The sequence below is a fragment of the Cherax quadricarinatus genome, chromosome 61 (assembly GCF_038502225.1).
Source record: "Cherax quadricarinatus isolate ZL_2023a chromosome 61, ASM3850222v1, whole genome shotgun sequence".
NCBI classification, from domain to species: Eukaryota; Metazoa; Arthropoda; class Malacostraca; order Decapoda; family Parastacidae; genus Cherax; species Cherax quadricarinatus.
Genome location: NC_091352.1, coordinates 2,375,778 through 2,403,277, shown reverse-complemented (window position 1 = coordinate 2,403,277; position 27,500 = coordinate 2,375,778). Strand labels below are relative to the sequence as shown.

Sequence of the window (27,500 nt, the reverse complement as noted above, 5' to 3'; positions counted from 1 at the left end):
GGCGAGGGGGAGGGAGTTGTCCAGTGTGTGGGGAGGGGTTGGTCCACTTTGAGGGAGTGGTCCAGTGTGTGGGGAGGGTTTGGTCCACTGTGAGGGAGGGAGCGGTCCGTTGAAGGGTAAATCTTGTGTTTATCATGCAGGTGATAGAGAGAACGGGAGGTGAGTGTGAGGCTGGATGGGTGGGGGAATCTTGTGTATTTGTGTAAGGAGACTCTTGCATGTGCATGTGTGTGTGTGTGTGTGTGTGTGTGTGTGTGTGTGTTTGTGTGTGTGTGTGTGTGAGGGGGGTGGCGTCCCCTGCCTTGTCCCCCCTCCCCTCCAGAGGTCTAAATAAGGTTAGAAACAACTGCAGTTCTCTGGGTAAACAAGATATGATCTCAATGCTACACTCCTATTTATCCAGTCTGCTTTTGTTTACAACCATCCCCTGAGATGGTGGATCTGTGTGTACGTAGGAGCATGTGTACACGCTGCCAGTGATCATGGTGGCTGTGTGCATGGTAGGTGTGCACATAAGCGTGTGTGTGTGTGTATATATATTGGGTGTGATTATGGATGATAATACGTGTACATGTGTACTGTAATCAGCATAGTATACGTCAGGGTTTTGTTTATTGATTTATATTTTACAATCCGCCATTGTACACAGACGCAGTTTACAGCAGTACTCGTGTAGATTTATACACTTGTTCACCCTTGTTCACCTCAGGATGCACTTGTGAACATCTAGTTGCTAGACACACTTGGGAGAGTCTTGAGAGTGTTGGAAAGTGTCCTAGTCGTATGTTTAAGTGTTTTTGTCTCTTATGCCTGGCAGACGAGAGTAATTATGTCAGCCACCGCTTGCACACACACACACACACACACACACACACACACACACACACACACACACACACACACACACACACATATGACGCTGGTTATAGAAAAATTGTGATTATCAGGAAAAATATAATTTTAAAACTTTAAGTTACTCATAAAAAATTACGGGAAATTTTCAGATAATGACCCAAGTGACTATGATGAAGGAGTGAAGTGAGGGAACACTTGAGTTCGACCTCCTGCCACTCAGTAACACTTATAACCTTAATTTTTAAAGTGGTGAAGTGTTAAGATGACTGAAAGGTCCAGCTGTGGGTCATCATGTCATTAAAACCCGCGTCAAGAAACACTTGTCCTGTTTACTGACCTAACCTAACCTAACCTAACTAACCTAACCTAACCTAACCTAACTAACCTAACCTAACCTAACCTAACCTAACTAACCTAACCTAACCTAACTAACCTAACCTAACCTAACCTAACCTAACCTAACCTTATTTTACTTAACCTAACCTTATCTTACCTAACCTAACCTTACCTAACTAACCTAACCTAACCTAACCTTATTTTACTTAACCTAACCTTATCTTACCTAACCTAACCTTACCTAACTAACCTAACCTAACCTAACCTTATTTTACTTAACCTAACCTTATCTTACCTAACCTAACCTTACCTAACTAACCTAACCTAACTAACCTAACCTAACTAACCTAACCTAACCTAACTAACCTAACCTAACCTAACCTAACTAACCTAACCTAACCTAACCTAACCTAACCTAACCTTATTTTACTTAACCTAACCTTATCTTACCTAACCTAACCTAACTTTAACTAACCTAACCTAACCTAACCTAACTTTAACTAACCTAACCTAACCTAACTTTAACTAACCTAACCTAACCTAACCAAACTTTAACTAACCTAACCTAACTTAACCAAACTTTAACTATCCTAACCTAACCTAACCTAACCTAACTAACCTAACCTAACCTAACCTAACTTTAACTAACCTAACCTAACCTAACCTAACCTAACCTTATCTTACCTAACCTAACCTAACCTAACCTAACCTAACCTAACCTAACCTAACCTAACCTTACCTAACTAACCTAACCTAACCTAACCTAACCTAACCTAACCTAACCTAACCTAACCGTATCTTACCTAACCTAACTTGACCTAACCTAACTTAAGTTAACCTAACCTAGCCTGTCACTCGTGCATACTGACAACAACATGGAAAGTAGAGTGTAAGGGTAGTTAAAATCTTCTAGAAAGGTAGTGAAGACAGATTTCATATGTAAATTCAAGATATTACAAAGACCCAACTGGAAATAAGTTACTTTTATGTTTTTGGGTTATCCTGGTGGGTATCCCCCCTATCCTGCTAATGGAAAGATAGAGGGCTCTTGACCCCATCCTGACCTTCGTCTTGTTGTGTGTAGGAGAGAGAAAGAAGGGGTTTCAGCCCCCTTGCCAAGGGATCGCCGCTCCCCTATGCCCCGATTTGGAGATAATTTCTCCACATACCTGTACCGAAATAAACTTGCCTAACCTTGATGCTAGAAATTAAATAGTCCATGGGCACCCACATCCTTCACAACGAATAAGAATTTCCACCTCTTTCCGTGTATTTAAACACACTAAAACGGAAAAAAACATACAAAATGGAGAATTAAAGAGGCTGAACAAACAAGTCTGCGTTTCGGTAGATGAACTGGCTCACTGTATGACTTTTATGTAGTGGAGAACCACCGCAGTGACGTCACTTTCCCGCCAAATAGGTATAAAAGGGGTGGAGGGGTAAGCCAGCGGAAGGCCTCGGTCAGATGACCCAAAGCTCCAGCGGTGGGTCAGTCATCGTATAAGACCCGCTTCAGGAAACACTTGTCCTGTTTCCTGAGTAATCTCACCTACCTGCCTCTTCTATAATCAAACACAAATAACCCACAACACAGGAGAAACACACTTAGGTGACGTTAGGGTCTGACTTGGACCAAATTAACTAGTCACTAGTTAATGGTCCAAGTCGGACCCATACGTCATAAGTTCCTTTCTCCCATCAGTGGGTTATTTATGTATTGTTCCAGTCACGGTGTTGTGACATTTTATTCTTTCTATAATCACTTCACAGACCGCTTCTCCCTTTTAATCTCTCTAGGTAGCTTTGGGTAGCGGTGATTTTGATAAGGACCTGCCTTGTATAGGCCAGTAGGCCTTCTGCAGTGTTCCTCCATTCTAATGTCGATGTACGTCAATAAGAAGAGTACAGGCGAGGCATGTTTGAACTCCCTTATAATATTTAACACGGAGTTTTTGGACCGTAATTTCAGGAACAATCCAGAGTCAGGAGTAAGTACACGTCTTTGAGAGGGAAAAGTGACGTGTAATTATTATCATCTTTGTGGTATGGGTCGTGACTCGGGGCCATGACCCCCTTCCTGCAAGCACGAACCATCACCCATGACCCCCACACCACACACAATGAGCTTTTCTAAGATTCACAGGCGGAATCGGCTGTGTCTATCCTGTACCTGGCTCGCCATTACCTCCTAGTTCCTGTTCAGCCAATTTCTGATTTTTTTTTTATTCTGTTGCCTCTTTATTACTCTGGGACCTACAGTAAGACGGAGATTCATGTTTTTTTTTTTTATTTTCATTAATTTAGATAGCAGTGAAAGGGATGTAAAACTGAAATCAGCCAAGTATTTTGTATGCGACTGTAATGATAGTTGTGGCCATATAAAATTAACGTTATCTGTAACTAGACATTTATACGGTGGCGAATATTTTGAGTGTAGCTTCATGGATTGGTGAATTTTGTTTTCAAACTGTGTAATATATAAACGACGAAGCAGCATTTGTGTGCTCGTAAATATCTGTAGAAATCACAAAAGCGCTTGGAAGTTCACTAATTTTTTCAGTGGTTGTTTTGCATATATAGTTGTTTCTGAGTGAAGGAACACATGAATCACTTGTCGAATTTGATCATCGGTCGAACCCCCTTTAGTGCATTATTGAACTTTTGTTTTATATTAAGTCTTATCACTGTTTGACCATGGATGTGAATAATTCAGTCATATCACACAGTCGACGAGTGTTCACCAGTTTTCCAGCCCTTGTGGCTTAGCGCTTCTTTTTGATTATAATAATAATCACCAGTTTTCCTTGATAATTTATGAACTGATATTACAGAAACGCCAAAAAACTAGACCCGTAGTTATATTGGCAAAACATTTAATACAGATTACAAGTCCAATCAAGAAAATTACCTGTCATTTCTGAGAGTTAATAATACAACTATTCCTCAAGACTCATATTATCTTATTCAAAATATTACTTTCTTCTCTTCCAGCGTTCTCAGTTCTTTTTGTTGGTTGGGAAACTCCTAAAACACCGCCACAATGGACGCCATCAAGAAGAAGATGCAGGCGATGAAGCTGGAGAAGGATAACGCCATGGACAGGGCGGATACCTTGGAACAGCAGAACAAGGAGGCCAACATCAGAGCTGAGAAGGTAACATCCTCTCCTGCTGACATCTCTCAGGAACCCCGCGGGAACTGTTCCAGCCGTGAGCTGGAAGGATGAGTTAGTAGGGGTACATTAGCGAAGGTATATTCTATATCAGTGGGTTTTCCAGGATACATTAGCGGGGTATGTTATTTAGTTTAGATACATCAGTATACATGGGTATCTTAGGATATATCAATGGATATGCGATGGTACATCAATGGGTATCCTGAGGTTCACCAATGTGTATCCAAGGGTATATTAATAGGTATCCAAAGGTACACCAATGAGTATACTAGGTTACACCAATGGGTATCCTAGGGTACATCAACGGGTATCCAAGGGCATATACCAATGGGCATAGTAGGGTTCATCAGTGGTATCCTAGGATATATCAGTGGGTATCGTAGAGTACATCAATGGGTATCCTAGGATATATCAATGGGTATCATAGAATATATCAGCAAGATTCTGGATCAGTTATCAACTCTTAGTGTAGTAATTGGTCATTTTTTTATTTTTTATGACCATTTAGAAAATCTTTAAGTCCTATAAATAATTTTAGAAATTGGACAGGACAGATCAGCCAAAAAACTATTAGGTAAATATGAAGATAAGATTAATAATTTTGGGCAGAATTTAAGTTTTCTAAAAATGGAAGATATGCTGTCTAAAAAGATACATGATATTTAAATATGTGAAAGTTATGTAGATTCATTATAACTAGACATTAACATTGTAATGTAGCAGTGAAGAGACATATAGTTCATTATATTTGTCTTCTTGTATAGAACTAAAGTTGTTTATATCTGTTGCTTCGATTATTTGACGAATGTAAACAAACAGATACGAGACAACAGTACGTGTTATTGTCATGTTCAAAGTAGATCTGTCTTAGTAAACAGTAATTAAGTTTATATAGAAAAAAGTGTTTTTACTGATATAATTTTATCTAGAATTAATACAAGAGCATTTTGGTAGCTAAAAATATTAAACCTTTGTAGAATTACTCTTAGTTTATGTACCATTTATGTTATGTTTTTTTAACTAGTGGTCAAACTGAATGTTCTAAAAAAATATATATCAAAGATTTTTTATTTGTGAATTGATAGATCCATTCATATATAAATTTTTTTAATTTCTTCTAAAATTAACCTATCAATCTAACTGAATCTAACTCATGGGTAAAATAAGCCTTAAGTTAATAGTATATATCACGAATTAAATTAATTTTAGGTTAGAATAAATGAATATAAGTTCAATTCTTTGGTAAAAATATTTCTTTGCCAAATAAATTAGATTGAAAAATTCTGGCTGAAAAACATGACATGTAATAGGTCTTCAAGAATTTTTTCAATAGATTAGGCTATTTTTTTGCTATAAACTGGCTACTATTTTGTATTCCTTCTCAGTCAGACATTTTGACCACCTTGGAGTGCTTATATTTTCTTTTAAACACATTAATTGAAATTAATAATCAGTAAACAGTTTGTATGAAGTATTAACACCCCAAGAATTAAGTCCTAGAGTCTAAACTGGAAATTATTATATATATTGCCCTCTGGATTCTGTCTCGGTTCAAATCGTCATATCACATCAAGGTCACAGGGTCTCAGGGACACAGGTGGACACAAATTAGCCAATTGTAGGTCGGTAGTGTGGGACACTTGGGTATATTTATTGAGGAAACATTTCGCCAGACAGTGTCTTCATCAGTCCAGAGTACAGAGAAGAGTGAAGATCAGGAGTTTGAGGTAATTAGTCCCTCAGCCTGGAATCTATGTATTCAGTCCGTCATAAAACTGGTGGACTCATTACATCGATTTCAGGCTGAGGGACTGATTACCTCGAACTCCTTCTGATCTTCACCATTATTTGTATTGGACTGATGAAGTCACTGTATGGCGAAAAGTTTCCTTAATAAAGATACCCAAATGTTGTGCTTGTGTCAAATTAGTTAAAGATTAGCCGGTATTCTCCCGGCCCGGGCCTTGTCCAAGTGGTGGCCCGGCCTTGGCTCCCTCTTTAGGGAATGTCTGAGACCTAAGTCTTCCATGGGAGGAGGCACAAGCACCTCCTCATCTTTGGGACCAACTGTCCCCAGGCCTAGCCACAAGCTAGGCCTCTCTGGTCTGCCATCCCCGCCCCGAGGGGGCAAATGGGAATGACAGTCTTATGAGCTAAAGGCTCGGGCTCAGGCACCTACCCTACCCTAGAAGGGCTGGGCATGGTGTCGATGTGTGTGTGTCAAATTAATCAAGTTAGCAATTATACAGTAATATAATCTAACGATTATATTGTTTAGATAGTTTTATAGAAGCCTACAAAGATCTTAATAAATATATGTAAGTACATATTGTTTTCAACGTTCACTATATTCAATTAAATATATAGAAAAACCGGCAGAATTATACATAAAATCCTGTTATTTTATCTGGCCTGGACGTTGTTAGTCTGTGATATGACGAGGTAGTTACCAGTGAATAGCAGGTGAGAACATTACTCTTGTCCCTGTTTACATACTCACCCCTTCTTGTGTGGACCTTACACCTCGCCTAATTTCCATGTTATTGTAACGAAAAATGTTATTTAAGAAGCACAAACATGCTATTGCAGAAAAAAATGACTGCGCTAAACCCGCAAAGCGCTCGTATAAAACATGCATTTATCGAAAGTTCATACTTTAAAGGCGATGGGGTGTAATTTGCACTGATGTGATCTCAGTTTTTAGCTTTTCTTTGTGTTGTCTAGACGCCAGCATGCCTATGGCCACGCAGTATTCATTAAATACAGTACCTAGCTTTCCTAGTCCTCCTCCTAGTAACTTAACACTAACATCCTAGTATACTTGCTCTCAAAATGACTGTAGATTCATCTTACTGAAATGAAAATAACAATTGTCGTTTTCTGTTTCTAGGAAACTAATATACATTTTATTAGTTTTCTGTAATGGCGATGCAAAGAACTTTAAAAATATTTATATCACTAAGAAATGGAAGTTAATATATTAGGCTCTATATCTTGACAATTAAACAATATATATTTACTTCGATGGCATAAATAAACCCACATGAAGGCAATAAAACAGACGTACTTTCGGCCTCACACTGAGGCCTTTTTCTATAGCATGGATTCAGTGTGAGGCCGTAGTACATAATAATCATCTACTTGTCTCTAGTGGGTTTGTTTACATCATTGTCCATTGTTTATTACATTTGTATTTGCTTTGGTTTATGATTATTGTTAGCAAGAAGCAGAGCTATTATAAATTTTCTCAAACTCTTCTGCTGTGCCCACTAACCTCACCGTCAGTTGTCCTCTAGCAAAGGTGTGATGGTGAGCTTTGTGTGGTGCTCTTCTTCTGGGGCTCTGATATCACCATTTCTGAGTGGCCCTTGAGCTTCCTAGCACTTACCCCTCTCCTTGCCCTCCCAGAGCGAGTGGGCAGGTGTAACTACTAAAGCGTAAGAAGTTACACCATACCCACTGGTGATTGTTGCATTCCTACCTTGTTCTTCTTCGCCCTGCATAATGCCTAAATCCAGGGTATCCTTTCCATATGTCCTCCCCATTCCTTGATAACCCTGCTTGCCTCCTAATGCCGCTGTAGGCTGAGGACGAAGTGAGCAAACTACAAAAGAAGATGCAGCAGCTTGAGAACGACTTAGATCAAGTTCAAGAGTCTCTGCTCACCGCTAATAACCAACTGGAGGATAAAGACAAGGCCCTATCTAACGTAAGTTCTTCACCTGGGCACTCCTATGCCCCTTTAAAATTAATAGTTTCTCCTAGGCTGAGGACGAGGTGAACAAGTTGCAGAAGAAGCTGCAGCAGTTGGAGAACGATTTTGATCAGGTTCAGGAGGCTCTGCTCTTGGCTAATAACAACGCCGTGGAGAAGGACAAGGCTCTGTCCAATGTAAGTTGGTAGGCAGGTGGTCCTCGACCATGTACTCATTATCTTGACCTTTCTCCTAGACCGAGGAGGAGATTCGCACCACGCATAAGAAGATGCAGCAGGTGGAGAACGAGCTGGACCAGGTTCAAGAGCAGCTCACTCTGGCTAATACTAAGCTTGAGGAGAAGGAAAAAGCTTTGCAGAATGTAAGTAGGGCTGCTGTCCGCTGCTGCCGCCGCTGCTCATCTCCAACGCTTATTTACGCTGTTTTTTTTCTTTTCTTTTATTTTTGTGTGTGCAATTGCGTAGGCCGAGGAGGAGGTTCACAACCTTCAGAAGCGGATGCAACAACTTGAGAACGACCTTGATCAGGTGCAGGAATCGCTACTGAAGGCTAACACCCAGCTAGAAGAGAAGGACAAGGCTCTGTCTAATGTAAGTGGGGCGCTTCCAGCCAACGTGGCTAGGTTCCGCCCTCACCCTCTCAGCTTGCCCAAGAGCTACTAATGTATCGCGCAGGGCTCTGCATGACCTCTACAACAGCCTCAATTATGCACAAATGTGCCGAGAGGAATTTGTCCTTTCCCCTAAAGCCTTAGTGCCCAGAACCTAAAAAGTACTGTACGCAAAATTGCCTTCCGCGACTGTCCTCCTTTGATGTGGGCAGTGTCCATCTCAGGCACTCGCCGCCACCACATCCATCACCACCTCCGTAAAATAAAAAGCACGAGACCCCGGCCTCATATGTTAGGTTCTACTAACCATAATCCATAACCTCAAGGACTACATTAAATTTATGAACCTCAACACCAACCCTCACTCAGTGTTTTTTGACTTCATGTTGGTATCTTTTTTCGCCCTTAAACATTTAGGCCTCAACACATTTTACTCGCCTTATCACCCAGTTGACAAGCCTACTGCGGCATCATTTTCTTCAAGCTCATTTAAAATCACAGTCGGTAATCATTCAGATTTTTTTTTTGTATCAATAAACTTTTTAGCACTTTTTACCCAAATTGAAATATATATTTTTGCCCTGAAGTGACCTGAAAAGTCACTCGTCCTAGCCAGCCAGATCGAATAAACTGACAAAATCGAATTAATCCTTTTGTATGTTAGATACTAGACTAGTTTACCATATAAAGACCTTCACCTCCCCCCCCCAAAAAAAAAAAAAAAAAAAAAAAAAAACTTGATCCCTTCCCCCTTTTTTCACGGCGAGAATTATGAATTTACAATTTCACAGTTGGACCTGTTTTCCAATCCCTTGACTTGAATCTGAATGCCTTCCATGCTCCCAGGCGCTGTATGACCCCTGCGGGTTTTGCGCTCCTCGTAAGTAATAATAGTGTAACAAAACATAGTTTCACTTCGTAGTTTAACTACATGATTTAAATAAAAAAATCCTAGTACATAAAGTGACACTTGTAGACTTAGTTGCTAGACAACCATGTTGTGCCTCGTAGCAAATTACATTACTCCCTGCAGGCCTATACTTAGTCCTTAGCAAACCATGTTTCACCTAGTAGGCCTATAGTTTCTATCAAACCACTTTCTTCGTAGACCTATACAGTACTTAGTTCCTGGCAAACCACGTTCTGTAGGCCTATACTCATTTCCTGATAAATCATATTCCCTATAGGCCTATACTTAGCTCCTAGCAAACCACATAGTCCGCCAGTGACACACAGTTAGCCCATTTTGAATTACATTCCAAAAATATTTTATGATTAGTAGTAAAATTCACCACAATTTTTATTAGTGCAAAGAATTGCTTTTAGTGGTTAGATTCCAACACTAGAAATTTCAATAGGCACCACAACGTCCTTTTCAATATTTATTTTATTTAGTGTGCTCTATACTTTCAGTTTTTCCATTTAGCTTGTTTCATTTGTCTTCGTAGACTAAAGCACTACTAAAATATAACGAAAGCGCGTCTTGGTATCGCTTGAAAGCTAAAAAAAAAAGTTTATATATGACCAAGATGTTGTTATTTGGGTGAGAAACTCACGCTAACTAACTCTGCGTCGTCTCCTGGGTCCTCCGTCCTCCCGCCAGCGGCATCACCGATCAACCAAACTACTGAATGATATTTTATGTGGGTTTTTATTTCCCATCGGATTTGTTCTTCTGTATCGTCGCCGCGTTCACAACGTCCCACAACAGGTGAATGATTTTCCACTGTTCTTGAATATAATCCATCAATCATAACAATAACTACACAATAATATCAATCACCTAATTAAACTTTAGCCAGATTTTAGTTAATAAATACATAAATATAATTCTAAATAAATAATTTCCATTGTCATTATATCTGGTCTCAAGTGTTCATTGTCCTTAATTCCATTATCGCCATTCATAACCGGTTTTTACTGTAGTTTCACTATCTTCACTACTACCCATATATCCTCTCGTCACCATCACCATAACTGCCTTAAACATCACCAGTCACCGTCACCACACTGTCTCCATTAATATCAATACCGTAATATTACCCTCACAAACGCCACTACCAGATCATTTTACCACCACCAGATCATAATACAACCCTAAGTTCACCATTATACCACCACCATTTCACTATAATACCACCACCAGTTCACTATAATACCACCACCAGTTCACTATAATACCACCACCAGTTCACTATAATACCACCACCAGTTCACTATAATACCATCACCAGTTCACTATAATACCACCACCAGTTCACTATAATACAACTCCCACTTCAATATAATACCACCACCAGTTCACTATAATACCACCACCAGTTCACTATAATACCACCACCAGTTCACTATAATACCACCACCAGTTCACTATAATACCATCACCAGTTCACTATAATACCACCACCAGTTCACTATAATACCACCACCAGTTCACTAAAATACCACCACCAGTTCACTATAATACAACTACCACTTCACTATAATAACACCACCAGTTCACTATAATACCACCACTAGTTCACTATAATACCACCACCAGTTCACTATAATACCATCACCAGTTCACTATAATACCACCACCAGTTCACTATAATACCACCACCAGTTCACTATAATACCACCACCAGTTCACTATAATACCACCACCAGTTCACTATAATACAACTCCCACTTCACTATAATACCACCACCAGTTCACTATAATACCATCACCAGTTCACTATAATACAACTCCCACTTCACTATAATACCACCACCAGTTCACTATAATACCACCACCAGTTCACTATAATACCACCACCAGTTCACTATAATACCACCACCAGTTCCCTATAATACCATCACCAGTTCACTATAATACCACCACCAGTTCACTATAATACCACCACCAGTTCACTATAATACCACCACCAGTTCACTATAATACCACCACCAGTTCACTATAATACCACCACCAGTTCACTATAATACCACCACCACTTCAGTATAATACCACCACCAGTTCACTATAATACCACCACCAGTTCACTATAATACAACTCCCACTTCACTATAATACCACCACCAGTTCACTATAATACAACTCCCACTTCACTATAATACCACCACCAGTTCACTATAATACCACCACCAGTTCACTATAATACCACCACCAGTTCACTATAATACCACCACCAGTTCACTATAATACAACTCCCACTTCACTATAATACCACCACCAGTTCACTATAATACCACCACCAGTTCACTATAATACCACCACCAGTTCACTATAATACCACCACCAGTTCACTATAATACCACCACCAGTTCACTATAATACCACCACCAGTTCACTATAATACCACCACCAGTTCACTATAATACAACCACCAGTTCACTATAATACCACCACCAGTTCACTATAATACAACTCCCACTTCACTATAATACCACCACCAGTTCCCTATAATACCACCACCAGTTCACTATAATACCACCACCAGTTCACTATAATACAACTCCCAGTTCCCTATAATACCACCACCAGTTCAGTATAATACCACCACTAGTTCACTATAATACCACCACCAGTTCACTATAATACCACCACCAGTTCACTATAATACAACTCCCAGTTCACTATAATACAACTCCCAGTTCACTATAATACCACCACCAGTTCACTATAATACCACCACCAGTTCACTATAATACCACCACCAGTTCACTATAATACCACCACCAGTTCACTATAATACAACTCCCAGTTCACTATAATACAACTCCCACTTCACTATAATACCACCACCAGTTCACTATAATTCAACTCCCACTTCACTATAATACCACCACCAGTTCACTATAATACCACCACCAGTTCACTATAATACAACTCCCAGTTCACTATAATACCACCACCAGTTCACTATAATACCACCACCAGTTCACTATAATACAACTCCCAGTTCACTATAATACAACTCCCAGTTCACTATAATACCACCACCAGTTCACTATAATACCAGCACCAGTTCACTATAATACAACTCCCAGTTCACTATAATACCACCACCAGTTCACTATAATACCACCGCCAGTTCACTATAATACAACTCCCGGTTCACTATAATACAACTCCCAGTTCACTATAATACAACTCCCAGTTCACTATAATACCACCACCAGTTCACTATAATACAACTCCCACTTCACTATAATACCACCACCAGTTCACTATAATACCACCACCAGTTCACTATAATACCACCACCAGTTCACTATAATACCACCACCACTTCATTATAATACCACCACCAGTTCACTATAATACCACCACCAGTTCACTATAATACCACCACCAGTTCACTATAATACCACCACCAGTTCACTATAATACCACCACCAGTTCACTATAATATCACCACCAGTTCACTATAATACCACCACCAGTTCACTATAATACAACCCCCACTTCACTATAATACCACCACCAGTTCACTATAATACCATCACCAGTTCACTATAATACCACCACCAGTTCACTATAATACCACCACCAGTTCACTATAATACCACCACCAGTTCACTATAATACAACCCCCACTTCACTATAATACCACCACCAGTTCACTATAATACCACCACCAGTTCACTATAATACCACCACCAGTTCACTATAATACCACCACCAGTTCACTATAATACCATCACCAGTTCACTGTAATACCATCACCACTTCACTATAATACCATCACAAGTTCACTGTAATACCACCACCAGTTCACTATAATACCACCACCAGTTCACTATAATACTACCACCAGTTCACTATAATACAACTCCCACTTCACTATAATACCACCACCAGTTCACTATAATACCACCACCAGTTCACTATAATACCACCACCAGTTCACTATAATACCACCACCAGTTCACTATAATACAACTCCCACTTCACTATAATACCACCACCAGTTCACTATAATACTACCACCAGTTCACTATAATACCACCACCAGTTCACTATAATACAACTCCCACTTCACTATAATACCACCACCAGTTCACTATAATACCACCACCAGTTCACTATAATACCACCACCAGTTCACTATAATACCACCACCAGTTCACTATAATACCATCACCAGTTCACTATAATACCATCACCAGTTCACTATAATACAACTCCCACTTCACTATAATACCACCACCAGTTCACTATAATACCATCACCACTTCACTATAATACCATCACCAGTTCACTATAATACCATCACCAGTTCACTATAATACCACCACCAGTTCACTATAATACCATCACCAGCTCACTATAATACCATCACCAGTTCACTATAATACCACCACCAGTTCACTATAATACCACCACCAGTTCACTATAATACCACCACCAGTTCACTATAATACCACCACCAGTTCACTATAATACCATCACCAGTTCACTATAATACCACCACCAGTTCACTATAATACCACCACCAGTTCACTATAATACCATCACCAGCTCACTATAATACCACCACCAGTTCACTATAATACCATCACCAGTTCACTATAATACCATCACCATTTCACTATAATACCACCACCAGTTCACTGTAATACCACCACCAGTTCACTATAATACCATCACCAGTTCACTATAATACCATCACCAGTTCACTATAATACCACCACCAGTTCACTGTAATACCACCATCAGTTCACTATAATACCACCACCAGTTCACTATAATACCATCACCAGTTCACTATAATACCACTACCAGTTCACCATAATACCATCACAATCTTCTCCAGCTTATGTTGCAACTCTGTCTCACTATATTCATAATTATTGTAGCTTTTATTTCTCTTTCAGCTACTAATGGTGTATACAGCATAACCATTGTTTATGTGCAATTATTTTTAATTTAATTTGACCATTTATCTTAATTTATAATTTATTTTAGACTTACGCTTTATTTAACAATTGCATGGCAACTTCCCTGGGGCTTACCTTATTAATTTGTAAAAAATATAAAGCTATATTTTATTGCTTTAACTTAATTAATAAAAAATAAGGCCATTGACAACATCTAAAATGATCCTTCCAGTAGCTTAGTATTGAAGCAAATTTATTATAGGCACAATGGAGCCCATATTGATGTATGAAAACAAAATTAATATGTGTTGCGTATTTCGTCCATACACTGGTGCCTTTTTCGGCAGCCTGTATGAGGTCCAAATATGTTATATTAATTATATATTTTGTTTTATTGTCACCATGTGGGCTCTTCTGTGTTATTGATAAGTGTTGATCACATTTGAGTGCTTAGCTCTCATAACTAACTAGTTAAAAGGTGTCGAACAACTACTGCCCTACCAGCACTGTCAGGAGCCAACGAGAGAGCAGATGACTTGACCTACACCAGGGAACACGGGAGACGCTTTCTTGGTGAGTGTTGCTTCTGTTGGAGTCTGTTCTGACCTGGCTGGGCTTGACTTCTGACCTGGTTGGGCCTGATATCTGACCTGGTTTGTCACAGTCTGCCACAGCCTGCGTTACAACAGACTCCACTGTACTTTGGTTACAAGTGATTGTGATATTTGAAACAGGATGGACAAGGATAATAGGCAGGACATCAGTATTAGGAAAATTGAAAAAAATCTTCATAAGATGGACGTACTTTGAAATAATTTTATTTGCAGTATGATAGAAAGAATGAGGAAAGGGTGGCACTTTAATTGTATGAGACAGGCACAAAACATAAAAAAAAATGAGTTACTAGATGGACGCAAAACAAGAAACAAATCACAAAAATAACGGAATAAATGAAGGTTAACTTATAAGGCAGAAAATTTAAGATAGTTTACCTTTAAAACAAAGTTATATAAATTCTAAGTAGGGAAATTAATTTATATTACGTAGATTCTAAGTTGAGATTCAAGTTTGAAGCCAAAAACAAAATAGTAAAAATGTGCATACTTTTAGTCACTTATTTTACCACAGAAAACAGTTTGAGGTGATGTAAAAGTCGAAATTTTCTTCGAGAAAATTGAACCAGTCTGGAAGATCATTTAAAAGATGAAGAAAATCGGGGAATATTCATTTAGAGGATCAACAAAAACGAAGGTAAAATAAAACCAAAGTATACGTAAAAAAAAAGGGGGGGAATTATTTTTGAAGCATTTCACGGTATGTAAATTTTAAATTATGTATAATTACATAGATTATTAATAATCACTTCATATGTTTTGTATAAATTACATATAACGCATTTTATGAATAGCTAAACCCTTGTGGGTGATTGAGTGCAAGGTAAATGCGTGGGAATATTTAAGGATGGGTAGGACATATACATGCATGGGAATGGCTGGGTGAGTTAAAACTGTCTTAAGACAGTAGGCCTATCATGGTATTCATTTTTCTAGTGTTCTTGATAAAGGGAAGGGAATCGGACCGTTCTCGCTTGGGCCAATAGGCCTATCATGTGGTCTCTCCTTAGATTGCTTATTCCTTACAATCAGCATTCCCCAAAACAGTTTTACAGCGCTGAGAATTTTAAGAGTCCAATACAAATTTCGTCTTGGCTTTAAGACTAGAGTGAAGCTAAATATAGCTCGGTGGGTATGAGAGCACATGCGTGGCTGGGAGCCATAAATGGTACAGTGGGCAGGCTGGCTACAACCCTCTCAGTAGTTCCCTGACCTTGCTGCCGCCACCTCATGCTGCCTTCTCCGCCAAGTCAAAAAAATCAGAAAAAAAGTGTTTTTGCGAGTTTGAAGTTGGCGCCGCGGAGGAGGTTCGGCTTGGTGCCACCGGTGGCGCTGGCGTCGCCACTACTGACTGAGTGTAAACACTAACATGGACACCAGCCAGCCTAGTGACACTTGTAGCTCTCATTCCTCCCCGTCACCTAGTGTTAATACCATGCAAAATGGAATTGCTAGCCCCTCGGGTGATTCAGAAGATGCGGAAGAAATGGAAAGTGTGGATAACGGTGGTGTAAATAGGACAGTGATGCCAGTGAGTAGTGTGAGTGTTACATCAGCTGACTCGGATATCAATGCCAACTTAGCTCTTACTGTCCAAAGTGATGCAGATGTTGATAAAGAACTGGAAGAACTTGCTAAACTTAGGTGCCAGAGTGTAGCCACGGAGGTGGTAGCCGCCAGATATAAGCGGAGATGCTCAGACTATCCAGGCTTTGCCTTCGGTTCTTCCATATTTAGTTCTAATACGATGATGAAGTTCAGCATTATTAAGAATGAACTTCACAACATAATGAATGTGCAGTTGAAAAGGGTTAGTATAGCAGTGCTTCATGAAGGTGATGGTAACTCTGGCTGGGGCTGTGATAGGCCTACCCGACACTTGCCACACCCACCACACTTCATTACAAATCTTTATTATTTGATATCAGGATTGTCAAGTTGCTTTCAGAAAACCACATTGTCAATTAGTCTCGAGATATTTTGATATTAGTTGTAATTGGCTTAAATATGTTGGGAGTTGACATATGGCAATTGTCTGGTTAAGGCAGCCACAGCCCCTCACACTTGCCACACCCATTTATTTTTACAGTGAATTATTTTTATTTAGTTAAACTATGTGCTGGTAATTACTGAACATACAGATCATTCGTATTTTATGTTTAATAAATTCATAGTTTTTATAGATGCATAAAAGTACCAAAAGTTACTACAACATATAACCATCCTTATGGTATTAACAGGTCAGTAGTTACTATTAACATAACATAAAGAACACTGCAACAGGCCTACTGGCCTATGTGAGGCTATGCTACACATAGCCTGTATGTACATACAAGTTAAAACTGAACTAAAGCTGTCAGACTGAATGTTTAATGTGCTTCAGCTTGCTAATGGCATTACAATATTCCCACTCAAACATGAGAACTTTCATACACACTTCAGTAAAAATAAAGGAGAACCAATATTAATGAAGAATATTAGAAATAAAAAGTCGCTTCGTATGCGAGATGTATACACAAAATACACAACGATGATTTATTTCTAAGCTCAACATACTGTATATTACTGTAGCAACTTACAACAAAAATATTTACATTCATTTGGCTGAATTTCACACAAACTTGTCAGTATTAATATATTTACTGTGTTTAATTATATTTAATTATTATTTTGAAAGTACAAACTCTGATAGTTGACTCTTCAAGTACCTGAGATCCCTTCAAGAAGCTAGTAATACTGTATAAGAATATTGAATGTTTTCAAGCTTCTCAATGCATCCCACCTCAGAGTATTACAAAGCATGGTGGCTGGTATGTTAATTCTGCACCTAATTGCATTTCAGTTTTCAAATATTTTTACTCCAGATTATAGCTGATGCAGAATAAATATAGCTCAAATAAATTTATTCTTAAACTGAAATCGTGTATTCTTGTGATATATAATTATATATGCATAAACACACACACACACACACACACACACACACACACACACACACACGAGTCTGATTAAATAATTAATTAACTTAATATTGGAAACTCGGCTGGTATGCAAAAATGGAAGCCATGACGGCGGAAGTATAAGCAAAGGTGGAATCTGTTTCCTGGAACCCGGCCCCACCCATTCGCCACCCAACCACATATCTACCCCATCCAGCCACATCTACCCTACCTAGCTACATATCTACTCCACGCAGCTACATAACCCCACCCAGCCACATATCTACCCTTCCCAGATACATATTTACACTTTCAGTAACATACCTAGTCTCTCAGCCATATTTATGCCCTTTGTCACATTACCACTCCAACCACCCAGCTGTTCCATGAAGAATTAGACATGTGCAACATCTGGATATCTTTATTGTAGACGTTTCACCATCCAGTGGCTTTATCAGTACAAAGTCAAGGACAGAACTTGGAAGACAGTAGAACTATATACAAAAGACGAGCACTATAGTGCTCTTCAAATGAAGGCTGAGGGACTCATCTTTTGTATATAGTTCTACTGTCTTCCCATTATGTCCTTGAATTTGTATTGATGAAGCCACTGTATGATGAAACGTCTACAATAAAGATACCCAGATGTTGCACTTGTCTAATTCCTCATCTTGTCGGTATTGTATGCCATACATATACATTATTATAATTAAAAGGAAGCGCTAAACCTACCCATACATGTACAGCTGTTCCATCTTTGATACAAATAGACTCTCTGCATGTCACTCCAACTATTTTATTTAAAGCTATTCTTAACCCTAGAGGGGTATCTCTAGAAATAGTCTGCATACGTTATACCAGGGTACGCTATAGCTAGAATATCTGTAGTCTACCTGGAGTGTGTTTCGAGGGGGTCAACGCCCACATGACCCGGTCTCAGACCACGCCTCCGGTGGATAACCTGAACAACCAGGCTGTTGGTGCTGGCAACACAGTCAGATGTAAACACCACAACCTGGTTGATCAGACACTAAGGTCTAGAGTTATTAAAATATAAACATCGTAATGAGAATTTATTGTAGATATTGAGAAACATAAGGTAGCAATCATTGAAGGTAATGTGAAGCTTTTCACAGTTTTGGTTCACGACCTCAATGCCTCACTGGGATTAATTAAGGGTTACGTAGTTGAGTGCCATCTAACCTGTCTAACTGTTGTCAACGTTTTGAAACTAATCGAGACGGTTTCTAGATAGATTTGCTTTTTTTTGCGTCTTTTGACGGCAGTCAGCATCGGAATGTTTCAGAAATAATGGAAATTACTCTAGCTACACTTTCTGTAATGAATTTTTAATTAGTAATACAAATTATAATTGTATTATTAATTAAAAATATTAATTATTAAAAATTATAAAAAATGACTTATCAAGAGATAATATTACAAGCGCAAAGTATTTCCCTAGTAATATTGTAACACCGGGAAACATTGTTAGTGAACATGCAGTTGGCCATGTAATGATGTAGTTTGCGGAAGACAAGACAGAGAGAATGCCAGCTTATCGAGAGTAAGCACTGAGTCACCAGCTTGGCATCTGCACCCACACCCTCCTCGTCTAGCTTCATCTCCTTAGCATCTTGCAAGAATTCCTCCAGAAACTCCACATTAGGGCGTGAAATGGTGTGGTGGTGGTGGGTGCTTGGAGGTGTCTGGGTGAGGGAAGACATTGTGTGAGGTTAGAGCAGGAGGGAGCGATGTCATCTTGGAGTGTGAGGAGATATTATGTCAAGGTTCTTCCCTCCCTCGCTACATCAGCCACAACCTGGCCCCAGACCACATCGTTTATATGATTTATACTACTCCGGCAGGGAATTTTAGTAATATCTGTATGAAAGGTAACATTAAACTTTTTTGACTTTATTTGTTAGGAAGAATTATGCTATTCTGGGCGCCACTGAAAACCTGTCACATGTTTGGCTATATTGGGTTAAGCAAAGGTAAATTCTACACAATTTGCTCTACCTGAAATCATAAAGGTTTTGAATTGAGATTTAAATAAAAATTTACGGGATTAAATACTAGTTGGCATTTTCAAAGTACCTGCTGGCCAGGAGCGCATGCGCAATTGAAAGGCGCGTTTCTCCAATGCTATTCAGTATTTTATTACTTAAATAACACAACATAAACCCTTTAGCACATAGTTGACCAGCAGTCGGTAAAATACTCTACTGTTTCCCACTACAGAAATTTGAGGTTTAATATTAACTTCAAGATAGAGGTGGCACCCTCACTACCTCGACTGGGTATGGACGCCGTGACGTCACTCGTGTGTACGAACACTCAAATTCTCATCCCCACCCAGTTTTTTTTTTATATTCAGGCCCCACAATCAGCTTTTAATCTATGGCTTAAGTATTATATTTTTTTATTGTCCTCACAGTAATAGAGAAAATTTGTTGCGTAAATAATTAAGGTTGGGTAATTAGGATAATTTGCCCTGGCTTCTTGGGGTCTTTTAGGAGAACCTTATAAGGCAGACGTCCCAGCCAAGACTTTCTCTGTGGGATGTTGCAGAAGGATTTTTCACCTGTTCCTCTATGACTCAAACCTAATTACTGACGGGTTTAGTATCGTCAACTATTACACATTTTACATCTGTCCTATTGGGTGGCCACCACCACTTGCTACAATGGAATTTTAATCCGAAATAACTACATTGACAACTTCATTGACATTAAAATCCTACCTAGTATAATTATATATTTTATATTTGAAAATAATTGTACTACAGTATATTTCAAAATCCAGGAAGCTTCTCTTCAAGCTATAAGGTAACTTTTTTTTTTTTAATTGGTGCCTTCTATACCTCAGCCGGGTTTTTCATTGATCAGTCACCGATTACTTGTATTACCGTCATCTCTAAGACTTATCTAAAATTTTACTTATAAGTACGTTCAATCATGGTGTGTAAGTGATGCACGAGACAGATGGCTGGGCATAATATTGGTAATAAAGGTGGATAAAATGACAGGTGGGCTCCATCTGACAGACACCGCGGAAGGATTCGAACTTTTACTCATAACTTTGAGGTCAACCATCTTATATGGGCTTTATTTATCAGATTTGTCACACGTTTTCTACTCTGCGATTCACCTTATCCTAATGAAGCACTCATAGAGGGAAAGCAAGGGCAGTTTGTGGGTAAATAAGGACGATGTGCAGGTGGGTGTGGATGGTACTAGCTTGGTGAGCGGAGGTAGTAGAAGGTTGTGCGGCTGGTAGAGAGCAGGAGGAGAGTGAGTGAGCGAGTCAGTGTGATTGCTGAGTTAGGTCAAGTGACACGTATTTGTGAGTTCTGTGAAGATGACAACCATTGGCAAAGGAGCAGATCTGATGGAGGTCCTTAAAAAGAAAATGCGCCAGGCCAAGGAAGATACCGAGCGCCTTAAAGATGAAAACGAGGAAATATCCCGAAAACTGCAAATCGAGATTCAGAGACGTGAAGCCGTGAGTGTCTGAAACTCCCAGACAACTGATTTTTTGTTTTTAGTATTACTGGAAACTGCTGATGTCTGTTATCTCTCGACTTGCAAGAGTTACCGCCAGTTTTATACATGATCTCACTCTTACGAATGATAAAACCCAGGTTTAATGAAGTGTGTGAGAGAGGTTGAGTCGGCAAGGGGAGTGGGTGTGTTCCCCCGTTCAATATTACCACCACTACAACCACCATCACCGGTCTCTCTCCCCCCTCACCTCCCCTCTCCCCTCTCACCATCACTATCACCACCAGTCTCATCATCACCATTCCTACCCCACTCAAAGCTGGCTAACATACCTCCAGTTTTTTTTTTTAAATCCTCCGGACCTGTACTTTTCGTAGCAACTTTTATTATTGTTGGAAACAGGTTCTGTAGAACAATAGCAAGGAATGATCCGGGGTGGATTTTAATCATATCCGTCAAAATCAGCTGATATATGGGTGCCGGAACCGAGAATGGTTAATGGAGTCGACTTGAGAAGTTGGCATCATGGGAGGGCAGTTGCCAGGAACTTATTTATTATTCATGCAGGTGTTTCTGGCGGCGCTAAGAAAGTATTTGTCATTATTACCCCCTCCCCCCACATGTTATCCTCGGCGACAACCATATTCTGACACACTAACGATGATACCCAAGATGGAGGGTGTTACTTCAGGTTGATGAAGGCAGAAGAAGGCTGAGGTGGTTTGTTACTATGGTGTTCCAGTGGGAACTCGTACTGGAGGAGCCCCTCCTGAGTAGTGGGGATGCGGCCGGCAGATCCTGGTCTCGGGCACCACTCCCACACACAGCCTCTACCACATTTCCCAGGGGTATTTTATTTCTCGGGGGAAATTTGTGTTGACGGGTCTCGTGTGATTCTCCGCTCAGCAGTCATTCCACTGAGCCATTACGCATAAAAAAATAGATGTTGGTTCTGCTTGACTTGGGTGGAAATTATCCTGAAATGTCATATTTTGAATCATGGTGTATCACATCCGTCAGTAGTATATTTGTGTTGTGTAAGATAAAACGTGTAATATGCCAGATCCATATTGTCAATATTGCTGATATATTCAGGTGTGGCAAGGGACCATGATTGGCCATGCTAACTAGGCTACACCAGATAGATATATCTACTCGTGAATTATACTTTGCTTCTAAAAAAAAAAGCATTAATATTTACAGATAATACGAATCTACCGACGATCACAGCATCGTAATCTCTCTCTCAAAAAAAAATGACGTAGGCAACTCTTAGAAAATTTAGGTAAATTAGCTAAGGTAAAACTGGTAAATATTTAGTGAAGTTTTAATTAATAGATAATTTATTCCGTAAAATGCCCCATATTAAGTGGGTTATGGCATAGGCATATTTTGTGGAACTGTCAAGAAACGTAACTTAACGTAAGGAAACCCAACGTAACTACCAAAAACAACCTAACGTAAATTAACTTTACTCCGCCTGCAGTAGGTTTGTGAATGGCTTGTCTATTTTTCGATGCGTCTTTATGCTGCTGTGATTGACCAGACACGTTACGACTCTAATACTAACGCAGCATTCGATCCAAAATTAGGGATTTTTTTTGCTAAAAGTATTGCAAAATTTGCGCGCGCGAGCGCACACACAAATAACTATTTTTGTGTCGTTATGGTTGACATGATTGTATTATTAATAATAATCACCGACTTCACACTAAATATCAAGTCCTAAATTTTTAGCAAAGTTAGGTTCCCAAGTTTTAGTACAAGAAATTGACGTATAATTTTAAAAACTATTTTTCACTGTTTTAATTATGGTTGAAGGAAGGGTAAATATTGATTCTATAATCCTCGTGCATCCTTGTCACTTTGTAATGTAATGTACATCTAACCTGCTTCACGTGTTCAATCTCAATTTAGGTTTATGCAAAAGTAAAATATGTGAAAAAAATGAATAAATAAAAGGGATATACATGAAGTGATGAAAATATCCAATCAAGGTAGGACTCTCAGCAGTAGATTCGTTAGACAAATTTAGATTTGTTGAAAATGGTATGAAATACCAACAAGTTGAAGGTTGACACATGTGCAACAGTTGGGTATCATTATTGATGAAGCTTTTCGCCTACACAGTAGGCTTCAAATACAGAGGGAGCAGTGGTAATGAAATAAAGATGTAATCAGTCTGATTACGTCCTCTTTAGTGGCAGTCTGATTACATCCTCTGATTACCAATAAGAGGATGTAATCAGACTGATTACCAATAAAGTCTGATTACATCCTCTTTACTACCTCTGTATTCGACTGAAGAAGGCTACTGTGTAGGGGAAACGCTTCATTAATAAAGATATCCAGCTGTTGCAAATGTCTTAATCTTCAGATTTAGATTTACAAAAGATATAGGAAAGCTCTGGCTTAGCAACAACGGTGTACACAAGTGGAACGAACTCCCAGGTAGTGTACTGAAGCTAGTATCCTGGATAGCTTTAAAGCTAGGTTGGACAGGTACATGAGGGGGGTGAGAGTTCAACATTCTTAGCATGGGCCAGCAGGCCTACAGCAGTGTACCTACATTCTTGTGTGCTCCAGTATATAAATAAATCCTGGTCTGGGTTGTGATATTCATTCTTAGATAGTTACGGTAAATCGTGGGAAATAACTTCCTGTTGGTGGTGATGACCTGCTACTGGTGATGGCAGCTTTCTTCTGCTGATGGCATACTCCTGCTGATGGTGATGGAATTCTCTTCCTGCTGATGGTGATGGCATTCTCTTCCTGCTGATGGTGATGGCATTCTCTTCCAGCTGATGGTGATGGCATTCTCTTCCTGCTGATGGTGATGGCATTCTCTTCCTGCTGATGGTGATGGCATTCTCTTCCTGCTGATGGTGATGGCATTCTCTTCCTGCTGATGGTGATGGCATTCTCTTCCTGCTGATGGTGATGGCATTCTCTTCCTGCTGATGGTGATGGCATTCTCTTCCTGCTGATGGTGATGGCATTCTCTTCCTGCTGATGGTGATGGCATTCTCTTCCTGCTGATGGTGATGGCATTCTCTTCCTGCTGATGGTGATGGCATTCTCTTCCTGTTGATGGTGATGGCATCCTCTTCCTGCTGATGGTGATGACATCCTCTTCCTGCTGCTGGTGATGGCATCCACCCGCTGCTGGTGATGGCATCCACCCGCTGCTGGTGATGGCATCCACCCGCTGCTGGTGATGGCATCCACCCGCTGCTGCTGCAGGTGATGGCATCCACCCGCTGCTGCTGCAGGTGATGGCATCCACCCGCTGCTGCTACAGGTGATGGCATCCACCCGCTGCTGCTGCAGGTGATGGCATCCACCCGCTGCCGGCGATGGCATCCACCCGCTGCCGGCGATGGCATCCACCCGCTGCCGGCGATGGCATCCACCCGCTGCCGGCGATGGCATCCACCCGCTGCCGGCGATGGCATCCACCCGCTGCCGGCGATGGCATCCACCCGCTGCCGGCGATGGCATCCACCCGCTGCCGGCGATGGCATCCACCCGCTGCCGGCGATGGCATCCACCCGCTGCCGGCGATGGCATCCACCCGCTGCCGGCGATGGCATCCACCCGCTGCCGGCGATGGCATCCACCCGCTGCCGGCGATGGCATCCACCCGCTGCCGGCGATGGCATCCACCCGCTGCCGGCGATGGCATCCACCCGCTGCCGGCGATGGCATCCACCCGCTGCCGGCGATGGCATCCACCCGCTGCTGCTGCTGCTGGCGATGGCATCCACCCGCTGCTGCTGCTGGTGATGGCATCCACCCGCTGCTGCTGCTGGTGATGGCATCCACCCGCTGCTGCTGGTGATGGCATCCACCCGCTGGTGATGGCATCCACCCGCTGCTGCTGGTGATGGCATCCTCCTGCTGCTGGTAGTGATGACATCCTCCTGCTGCTGGTAGTGATGACATCCTCCTGCTGCTGGTAGTGATGACATCCTCCTGCTGCTGGTAGTGATGACATCCTCCTGCTGCTGGTAGTGATGACATCCTCCTGCTGCTGGTAGTGATGACATCCTCCTGCTGCTGGTAGTGATGACATCCTCCTGCTGCTGGTAGTGATGACATCCTCCTGCTGCTGGTAGTGATGACATCCTCCTGCTGCTGGTAGTGATGACATCCTCCTGCTGCTGGTAGTGATGACATCCTCCTGCTGCTGGTAGTGATGACATCCTCCTGCTGCTGGTAGTGATGACATCCTCCTGCTGCTGGTAGTGATGACATCCTCCTGCTGCTGGTAGTGATGACATCCTCCTGCTGCTGGTAGTGATGACATCCTCCTGCTGCTGGTAGTGATGACATCCTCCTGCTGCTGGTAGTGATGACATCCTCCTGCTGCTGGTAGTGATGACATCCTCCTGCTGCTGGTAGTGATGACATCCTCCTGCTGCTGGTAGTGATGACATCCTCCTGCTGCTGGTAGTGATGACATCCTCCTGCTGCTGGTAGTGATGACATCCTCCTGCTGCTGGTAGTGATGACATCCTCCTGCTGCTGGTAGTGATGACATCCTCCTGCTGCTGGTAGTGATGACATCCTCCTGCTGCTGGTAGTGATGACATCCTCCTGCTGCTGGTAGTGATGACATCCTCCTGCTGCTGGTAGTGATGACATCCTCCTGCTGCTGGTAGTGATGACATCCTCCTGCTGCTGGTAGTGATGACATCCTCCTGCTGCTGGTAGTGATGACATCCTCCTGCTGCTGGTAGTGATGACATCCTCCTGCTGCTGGTAGTGATGACATCCTCCTGTTGCTGGTGATGGCATCCTCCTGCTGCTGGTAGCGATGGCATCCTCCTGCTGCTGGTAGCGATGGCATCCTCCTGCTGCTGGTAGCGATGACATCCTCCTGCTGCTGGTAGTGATGGCATCCTCATGTTGCTGGTGATGGCATCCTCATGTTGCTGGTGATGGCGGCATCCTCCTGGTGGTGGTGCTGTTGCTGCTGCTAGTGGTGGTGGTGGTGAGGGCAAGGTATCAACATTACCTGCTACCACTGGCATGCAGGTTCGTCTGATTGCACCATCACCTCCGCATATGTAGTGGACGTATTCCCCGGGATGCTCCGTTATCACCTGGGTTATGCCGCTAGGCGCACAGTTTTAAAGCTTTCTTTGACACTTGTCAGATCTCATTACAATATGGGCTTCTAGAGTATTAAAGCTCTTGAAGCCTATCAAAGGTATGTTGAGTTCACAGGTTAGGTTAGGTAAGGTTCATCAGGAAACACAAGTGTTTCCTGACGCGGGTCTTAGACGATGACCCGCCGTTGGAGCTTTTGGTCATCTGACAGAGGCCTTCCGCTGGCTTATGGGTCCACCCCTTTAAAAATTATGGTAATGGTTATAACTTGAGTTCGCACCATTCATATTCAACACAATTTATCAGTTCTAGCACCACACAAGAACAGAAGCTCAATAGTACCTTGTAGTCCTACATAAGAACTCAAGAAAGGAGCATTGGAACATGCTTACTCTCCCATAGTCAGCGGGTCCAACTCTCACCCACTTATGTACAGTACTTGTCCAACGTCAAGCTGGGAGATTGTTCCACTCTTCTACTACCGAGCCAAACCAATGCTTGCTTATATCCTTTCTTAATCATTTTTTTTTTTGACCCCATTGCTGCGAGTAGGGCATTCAGTTCAACCGAAGAAGGGTCGAAGACTTGGGGGAGGGAGAGAGAATGAGAATGTGGGCAAGTCTCTTGTTGCCTAGTAAATTTATCCCTAGGAGTTACTGTAGATTGAACGTTGGGAAGATTTAATTGTAAATAGCCTTTTCTGTAGTAGGCCTACTTGCAATCTTGAGGTAACTTAAGCACATAATACTTCAGTTCATTAGGCC

The 27,500-nt window shown here is 41.0% G+C and overlaps 1 protein-coding gene across 31 annotated transcripts in view; it reads left to right on the top strand.

Moving 5' to 3' along the window:
* The window catches only part of Tm1 (tropomyosin 1), a 115,170-nt gene that overhangs the window by 22,808 nt on the left and 64,862 nt on the right, over positions 1 to 27,500 (top strand). For 17 of the 31 annotated variants that reach the window (XM_053792149.1, XM_053792140.1, XM_053792150.1 and 14 more), the window contains exon 1: positions 16,394 to 16,989. In XM_053792149.1, the coding sequence (XP_053648124.1) occupies positions 16,549 to 16,989 (441 nt within the window). In that variant the 5' untranslated portion in view covers positions 16,394 to 16,548. Of the gene's footprint in view, positions 1 to 4,185; positions 4,349 to 7,582; positions 8,079 to 8,319; positions 8,446 to 8,548; positions 8,675 to 16,373; positions 16,990 to 21,444; positions 21,623 to 27,500 lie in introns of those variants that run through there. The other 14 variants (XM_053792160.2, XM_053792157.2, XM_053792165.2 and 11 more) reach the window with 6 other exon arrangements.